Genomic DNA, 9,343 nt, shown 5'->3' on the forward strand with positions numbered 1-9,343 from the left:
TCCAACTCCCACGTTAGTGGAGGACAAGAAGTGTGCGTTCGCAAAATGCCGAACACAGGGCTCGTCTTTAGATAAGCATCGAAACTTAAAGTACAGCCACCCGAACTTTCGTAACATGCGTTTTGAGTTTCTCGCCAGCGGCCTCAAATCATGATAAACTCGCTTGTCGAGTACTGAGAAGGGGGTATTTTCACTAGTTTAGAACAGCTCCAGATAGTTATTTTAATGAAACATGCCCATCCAAAGATACTACCTGCTAAATGAGACATCTTGGATGTGATTTTTGGGAACATGTGACGAAAGTCATTCATGTTAATATCAATATGATGTGTCTCAAACGTGTCTCGCATCTCCTTCATCTCTCCTTAAAACTATCATTCAATATGTATCCTACAACCCTGTTGACATCGCATTGCCTTTTTGCACTATCTTGTTATCTTGTTCACCTTCGGTACCACACTGTCCGAGTCTTCTTAGCTTCTTGCACCTTATGGCACACTCGCATGTTAATCCTCCGGTCTCGTTACTAAGCAGTTCTTGCCACTACTTACATTGTCGTCTCGACTCTGTTGATACCTCAGTTTTGTTCCCCAACATAACTGAGGTATGTAGTATATTCACTTACAGACTCTTGACTCATACTAACGCATACACTAGTTGTTGCTCCCACATTAGGTACTTATGAATATAGTTTTGTTCCCCAACATAACTGAGTTGTTGCTCCTGCGTTAGTACTGCTAACACACACAGGTTATGAGCCCTGGGCTCTAGTTAGCCCAGATGATACACAAAGCAACAGCACAACTCACTACGAATCTCTCTGTCACTAACATGGGAAAATCGATCACATTCCCGAGCTGACAGGCTTGGACAATTTTCCAAGCTGGTGATGCACCATAGAAACTAGCGTTGGCTGGAGAAGGGCTCTGGAATCACTGTAGCAGTGGAACAGACCCTCTCAATATGGCCGAGTATGCTAGCAAGATGCCCATACCAGTAGCACCCACAACTCCCACATCTGCAGAGATCATTAGCATGAAGGAATGGATGAAGGAGGACACACAAACCAAGGCCATCATTGGCTGACAGATGTCTCCCATAGTCCAAAACATGCTTGGTGAAAAGCTAACAGCCTGTCAGCAATGGGAAGTCTTATTGAAGCGTTTTGTGCACCTTGACATTACCTCTCAATACGAGCTTCATTCCCACCTCTTCTCAGAGAAACTGAAGGATGCAGAGGATGCACCTCATTACCTCGGAGTCTTTGAGAATGCCCATCGTAGATTTGTGGAGATGTCTGTCACCTTCACTGACGAAGAAAGCATCTTCATGCTGCTTAATGGACTCCCAGACACCCCTCAGTGGGTAGTCTTCCGCAGCCTCACCATGAACACCTACAAAATCTCCCCGTCACCATCATCTACTTTGATGCCGTCACCAAAACTCACCTTTGAGGAGGTCACAACGTCCTTCACAGAAGAAGCGAACCATCAGAAAGGGAAGCTCAAGCTTCAAGCTCGCCCTGGGTCAAAATATGCCAATGCAGCAGGCAGCTTCTCTCAGAGGTTGACAGAACAACGCACTGTGAACCCAGCAACAGGCGTCTGGATTCACAAGCAGAACCCTAAGGGGGTGCCCTGCGAGAATCTGGTGTGCAATTGTCTCCCTAGGTCACTGATGCATGACTGTGACCACTGCCTGCAACCTGGTGGGGGCATGGAAGGAAAAGCACCCTGGAGTCAGCGCAGTGAATGAGGGGGAAGTAAAAAGAAAGACATAGCAGCAGCGGCTACAGAGACCAAGGCACCCACCACTCCTACAACCTCATCCTCCACGGAGACAGCTGCCCTCGCTAACCCATCATCATGACTGGTCCTGTGCCACAGTCAAAGAGCTGTTGCTGGAGTCCATGCCCAAACCTGAGGATCTTGCATGTATCACCAGTCAAATGCTGTTGACTATCCTGGACTCTGGGATGATGTCAATGCTCATCATGGACAAGAAGTATTTCTGGACTTACAACACCAGCGATCAAGTCACAGTCAAAACAGCCAACCATGGGAAGCTCATCACCACAGCATGTGGTGACTGCGTCACAGACCTCACAGTTGCTGGACAAATGCAGCGCATACGGCTCAGTGAATGCCTTCATGCTCCTGGTGCAATGGTGAACCTGTTGTCAGTAGGGCGAATGTTGAAGAAGGGATGGTCCTGCCTCTTTCTGCCAAACCCTCCCTGTTGTCAGCTCAACTATCGAGGTGAGAACCTTGGCGACACACCAATGGTGGGGAACTTGGTATTCTTAGACTTAAAGTTCATTCTCCCCACTACGCCCATGCCCCACGTTGAGATCTCAGCATTTGCCAAAGTCCCGTTGTTGTGGAACCTCTGGCATGCACAGCTTGGTCATCCCAGCAGAGATGCTGTCAAACGTCTTAGTCATTTCTCTGTCGGTGCTTGAGTTGACTCATCACAGCCACTGCAAATGTGCGAACCTTGCATCATGGGTAAACACCCACGCAAACCTTATCCCCCATCAACAATGCCCAAAGCATCACACATTCTCGACCTCGTCCATTCAGATCTTTGTGGACCATTCCCACTTGCAACTCCTCATGGCAAACACCATTTCATCCTCTTCCTTGACAACCACAGCAACTTGCTCAATCTGCAACTGCTTGTGATGAAAGATCAGGCATTGGAGGCTTGGGAGATGGTTAGGAAGCATTGGGAAACCTTGTCTGGTTGACAGGTGAAGGTGTTCTGTTTGGATAACAGTGGAGAGTTCATAGGCGTGTCTTTCACTCAGGCTCTCACCACTGCAGGCATCACCCATCAGCTGTCAGCGCTGTACTCTCATCAGCAGAACAGCAAAGCTGAATGCGCCATCCACACCATTGAGGGCCGTCTTTTCGCCATGCTGGAGACAGCAGGTCTGCCGGCTGCATACTGGGGTGAGGCTGCTCTAACAGCCTGTTACCTGTGGAATCACAGTGAATCCTCCATGTTGCCTCCAGGTGTTACCCCTTATGAAATCTTGAACAGCCGTAAACCTGACCTGTCCCACCTCCATGTCTTTGGCACACGATGCTTTGCATGAATTCCCTCCGAGCTCCAAGTGAAACTTGGTCCCCACTCCTGCCATGCAATCTTTGTCGGATATCCAGAGGGCACCAAGGGCTATTGTTTGCGGGATAAGGATTTGGGCACCTTCTTTGTAGCCTGCAATGTCATATTTGATGAAAACATGCCTTCCCTTGCCTCTGACTCTGACTCCGATGATGACAGCACCCCTCCCACCACACCTCCAGCGCCCACACCTCTCACGACTGCACCTTCCTTCACACCAGCTCTTCCATCCTCTCCACCAGCTCCCCCTCATCGTTCTTCTCGCCAACAGGTTTGGACGGCTGGTGGCCAAGCTTTTGCTGAGGAGATCGCTGCCTCCAAAGCATGTCTTCAGGCCTTGCATGATGCTCGTTCAGAGCGATCAATGTAGCTTCGCAAGGGGGTGAGTGATGCAAACCTTGACGATGAGAACATCACGGACATCAAGCCAAATGTCAACGTACCTATCATATCCCACAATCCGGACCCACATTCCATCATATTCCCACGCCTTCCGAGCCTACATCCAGACCCCACTTCATATCCAGCTCATTCCCAGATCCCCTTCCACTGTGCTCCACACCTCAGCAGGATCGACTACACTCCGGATTTACCCCTGAGCTCTGGACCATCGGATCTCCACTGCTAGCCTGATCCATACCCCCCTGTCCCATCCACCCTATGCACACTCCATCTAGCAAGACATCCAGACTTCACCTTGTCTCGGATTCCAGACTATATCCACCTTCCCATATTCTGGTCCTGTATCCACCTTGTCTTCCAGATCCCCAGATCTCTGGACCTCCGGATATTAATGCTGGACCTATTCCCACCCTCTGTCCGAGATCCTGCGCCTATCCCCATTTAGGCATCTCTACCTTTCCGGCTTTCGGTTACCTCTTCTTCCGTCTTGCTTATTGATCCTTGTATGAGTCTTCATCTCCGAGTTCATTTACTTATGTTCCGTCTTACTTACTAATGTGTTTCCACATGCTCATACATAGCCCTGCTCCTTTGCTTATTGATCCCCTCAGATATTCTCCAGTATATAACCCCTGTAGATACTCCTGTAGTTCCTCAGTTTGAATATCAACTTAGACTTGCCCAATCCTCTCTTGGACTTTGGTCCAGCTAAGTCTGTCCTACTCATCAGGCCTAGGGATTGATTCCCTAGGCTGGAGCTCTGCCTTTCTGGCACTTACCCTCTTTCCAGACTTAGGTCCAATCCCTGTCTCTCCAACTCTACCTTAGGGTAGTCCACCTCTGTTTGTTTCTACATTGGACTTTGTTCAATGTAGCCCCTATTCCTTCCGGACCTCCGGACCTCCTGTCCTTTGGACGTTCTGCCCTCCATACCTTTGGACCTCCTGTCCCTTGTACCTCCAGGCCTCCTGTCCTTCAGACGTTCTGTCCTCCTAACCCTTGGACTTCCTATCCTCTATACCTCCGGACATCCTGCCCTCCTGTCCTCCTGTCCTCTGGACCTTCGGACCTCCTATCCCTCCATCCTGTTTCCTGTAGAAGTATTACCTTGCAGTGGGAACTCTCCTGAGCACTTCCTGTGTTCCTCTGGAACTCTCCCATGCTCCTCCGGAAGTCCTCTAGCGCTCTCCAGCAGAGTAGCCAGCCTCCAGAAGTCCTCCAGACTTCGTCGGACCATCATTGGACCTCATACGAAATGAAGGGCACATACTTGGGTAAGGGGCACAGCATACGAGCTGAGGCCAAGCCCCTCTGAGTCAGTCTCTCCTGTTACAATCATGTCTGCCCCTATCTCTTTTCTTCACTTCATCTGTGTATTACGTCATGACCGCGCCTCGCTGCGCCATCATTAGGCTAAACCTTTCACCATATCTGTATTACATCACGACCGCAGCAGCCATCGCTAGATGACTCATTCTCCCGATGACGTATGCCTTATCTCTGACTCGTCTCAATGACGTCACTTCCTTATCTCTGACTCGTCTTGATGACAAACACATACCGGCCCTAAAGCCATCCATACCTATAAATACTCAGCTACATACTTAGCAGATCTTCACTTTAATCTACTAGGTTCTACCTGAACTATCCTTCGCTTAGGACCTCCAATCCTAAGTCGTCTGATAACCGATATTCAAGTCAGAGACACTCTCTCCGACTTGTCTTAAGAAGCCTTACATTTGTGAGGTCTTGATCCAACCACAGACGTTACTCTTATCGAGTATCTGTTGTTGCACCTATCCTAGTTCGCCGTAACATCTCCCCCTTGAGCAACATGGTTCTTAACAGCTTCACATGATGTGCCATCGACCATGCAGTCTTCATTTACAACAAAATGACAGCCTCCACTGGCCACATCGTCTGCATAATCGGGTGGCACATTGATGATGGCATGGGAATGTCTAACTCTAAGCCTTTCCTTCTCTACGTTAAAGGTTGCATTGCTCAACACTTCGGTATCAAAGACTTAGGCCCCATCCAAAAGTTTCTAGGGATGCAATTTGAGTGTCGTTGCTCCAGCCATGATCTTTGGATCCATCAAGCCGAATATATCACATATCTCCTTGATGAATACGACCTCCTTGATTGTAATCCAGTACAACTCCCCCTTGACCCCAAGTACCCTTTTGGACTTGACACTACCATCTACGATGATGTTGCAGACCTCCCTACCCACTATCGCAAGATAGTCGGTGAACTACTCTACCTTGCTGTCTGCACATGTGCTGACATCTCCTACGCTGTTAACGCCCTCACTCAGCACTGCACCAAACCATCCCCCCGCTATTACACTGCAGCCAAGCACTTACTTCACTATCTTAGCGGTACAGTGAACCTTCGCTCTCACTATGGGGGTGAATGCACTGATGAAGGCTTACATGGGTATTGTGACACTGACTGGGCGAGCACGCCTGAGGACCATCTATCCATTTCCGGCTACACATGGTTCTTTGCTGGGGGTCTTATTGCCCATGTTTCGAAGAAACAGACCACCCATGCATTGTCCTCCATGGAGGCCGAATACATGACGGTCACACACGCACTCCAGGAAGGTATTTGGTTGAAGTCACTGTTCACTGAGCTTCATGTCGCGTTCCCTCATCCCATCATCCTTCACATGGATAACATGGGTGCCATCTCACTGTCAAAGGAGGCAAAGAACCATATCTGCTCAAAACATATTGACATTTGATATCACTTCATCTGTGAATACATCAAGAATGGCCTATTCCTCCCTCTCTGGATCCTGTCCTACCGAAACATCGCAGATATCCTCACTAAGGTGCTCCCTCAGCCCTTATTTTTGAAACACTCTACTGATTTACAGTTGGTATCTTGGTGAGGGGGTGTGTTGACATCACATTGCCTTTTTGCACTATCTCATTATCTTGTTCACCTTCGGTACCACACTGTCTGAGTCTTCTTAGCTTCTTGCACCTTATGGCACACTCACATGTTAATCCTCCGGTCTCATTACTAAGCAGTTCTTGCCACTACTTACATTGTTGTCTCGACTCCATTGATACCCCAGTTTTGTTCCCCAACATAACTGAGTTGTTGCTCCCGCGTTAGTACTGCTAATGCACACAAACCCATCCATCTGCTCACTATGATTCCTGGTTTGCTTTGGAAGATGAGGGCGAAACTTATCATATCATGGACCTCAAGGACAATTCATATCACACCACACATTTTGGATCCAATCATTCATCAAATCACTCTAATACCATCTGCACATCATCCAGACACTCACAGACCTAATCCATAGACTTTCAAGTATTTCTAGATTCAGATACACCATCACATAGCTACTCTTCCTGTATTCCTAGTTTATCTTCCCTGAATTCTCTCTCTCATCAATCATCAACAGATAGCCAATTATCAAATTCATCTTCAGTCCTGGCCATGATATCAGACTCAGAAATTGATGTCAAGGTGCAGTTCAAACTCAATACACCCAAATTGCTATATGCTTTATTCAAGGCAAATTGGCTGTGTTTTGGATCAGTTTGGGGACCAGTGGAGAATACTGTGCCCTGAGTGTGAAGACTGGTGTCAAACCAGTGTTCATACTACCTTACCTCTATGGGCCCCTGGCCAGTTCAAGTTGCTCACTAACCACTGAGGTAGCAAAAAGTGTGCCACAACTGCTGCAAAAAAGCAACACCCACCATCTCAAAAAGCCAGTACATCAGCTGATCAGCCTAAACCTCCTGATAATGAAGGCACATTCATTTTGGTTGCTTTTCTTTAGTAATACCAGCTGATTGTTATCTCATTCACCTCATTATCAACAGCACTCATCAGAACATAATACATTCTGTTAACTGGTACATTACATGTCCTGGGATTCCTATCAACTGGCCTGATGACCTCCATACATTCTTCATGTCATTTCCTTGGGCATGATACCATGATGGACCTGACAGACTACCATTTACTGTCGACATTACAATTCCCAGACTCCCTCGTGCTTGCTCAAAATTCTGCACACATCTTACAATTCAGGAGGACTACCCATGCAAAGAGTGCAGTGAAACTTACACGCATATCTATCATCTCATCAATATTGCACATAATCCTAAGGCCCACACAAACTATCAATATCTTGGTCTTGCACACATGTGAGACATGGTCAAAAAATATGTGGATCAAGCTAATCAATTAAAGCTTCAGGTATGTTTTATTATTCTACCTGGGTCCTGTATGTATTCTCATTAACTCTTTCTAGGCCTGTAATGACTCATGCAAGTATATGTATGCTCTCACTCAGTTGGATGATTACAACTGCCTCATGATGGCTATCTCTGAAAATGACATCCCTTGCATTCATCAAGTCATCAACATTGCTTTGTGCCATGGTGCAAGCATCCAAAAAATCATCAACAAATTGGAAGATGCTCTAGAGGGTGTGTACCACCCATGAGGATATGGCACTGACATCAGGGAAGTGACGTGAAAATGGTAAAGTTTTGTCAAGCTTTACCTGATTTAAAATTGTATAATAGTGGTAGTCAGAGTGAATGATTTTGAGACGATTCAGCATGCAATTACAGGACGATTCAAAATGCGAAAATCATGTGAAAATCACAGTTATTTTGAACACCCCACTTTAAAGTGCTTAGCTACCAATGGATTTTCAATGTGATTCTTGTGTATACATGTGTGTATGCTAAGTACCTTACTGAGTCGGACCACTCAAGATGCCACGATGGATGCAAAGGCAAGTGCAGGTACAGAATCTAATTATGTTTGCATTGCAGGTAAAGAAAAAATGAGTGCAAATCTGCTTGCATCACCAATGGAGGCTTGAAAGCCTTACTACGGAACATGAATTTGATAGCTTGGATGCTGTTCTTGAGGACTGTCATATCTGCATATCCAGATCTCAGATCCAATCCATATCTCATCTCAGATCCAATCCACATCTTATCTCCAATCCTATCCACATCTGATCCCCCTCCAACATCTCATCATCCAATCTGCCCACTTGTCCAGTCTGGTCAACAATTCATCCAAATCCACAACCAGTGCTCATCTCCTTTCGGTAATCCCCTGACTCTGGTCACCACACCCTGGCAGGTGTATTGATACTTACTGGCCATAGTAACACATCATGAATGTATACTTCTCAGTGCTAGTCAGTGGCTTCTTGTATCAATACTCCCCCTGCAGTACTAGCCCCCTGGCACCCTGTATTAATACACTCCCTGTATTCATACTCTCCTCAGCACTCGTCCCCAGGGTGCCCCACAATGCATGCTGACTAAGATCAATGATCATCAGATGTGTTAGATCTCTGGTAGATCACCTTCTCACCTTCTGTCTGAGGCACCGTCATAAGTATTCTTCTAGGCTTTGCAGCCCACACCCTAGTAGATCTTGTATCTGAATGTTATGTTTTTTTGTATCCATATGAGGAAATAATGGAAATCACACAAATTTGTTTCAAAATGGTGCAAATGGACACATTCTCTCAGTCGACACGAGTCATGACCACTGCTGGCAAGGCAAACAAGTGAATTCAATGATAGTTGTCAAGATTTAGTTGTCAGATACAAGAAACATATGGAAAAAAAACATAAAAGCATTGAAAAACATATTATGCAGTATAGGATGTAGTTGACTGAGTGAGGAGGCCAGGAACCACACTCCACAAAGAAAGACAGTGGGCCTGCATCAAATGTCAGATATTAGCTTGCCATGAAGTGTATGCGATGAGAGCCTCATTCTCCTGCACTGCAAAATCAAC

The 9,343-nt window shown here is 46.6% G+C and overlaps 1 protein-coding gene across 1 annotated transcript; it reads left to right on the top strand.

Moving 5' to 3' along the window:
* Window positions 1–7,828: 7,828 nt before the first annotated feature.
* On the top strand, window positions 7,829–8,017 carry BJ212DRAFT_1291274 (uncharacterized protein; the record flags this gene model as incomplete). Its single annotated transcript, XM_041332106.1, has 1 exon — window positions 7,829–8,017. A coding segment is annotated over one exon (189 nt), but the record flags the coding sequence as incomplete, so codon positions are not given.
* Window positions 8,018–9,343: the final 1,326 nt, after the last annotated feature.

The sequence above is a fragment of the Suillus subaureus genome (genome assembly GCF_016647635.1).
Source record: "Suillus subaureus strain MN1 chromosome Unknown BJ212scaffold_318, whole genome shotgun sequence".
Classification (NCBI taxonomy): domain Eukaryota; kingdom Fungi; phylum Basidiomycota; class Agaricomycetes; order Boletales; family Suillaceae; genus Suillus; species Suillus subaureus.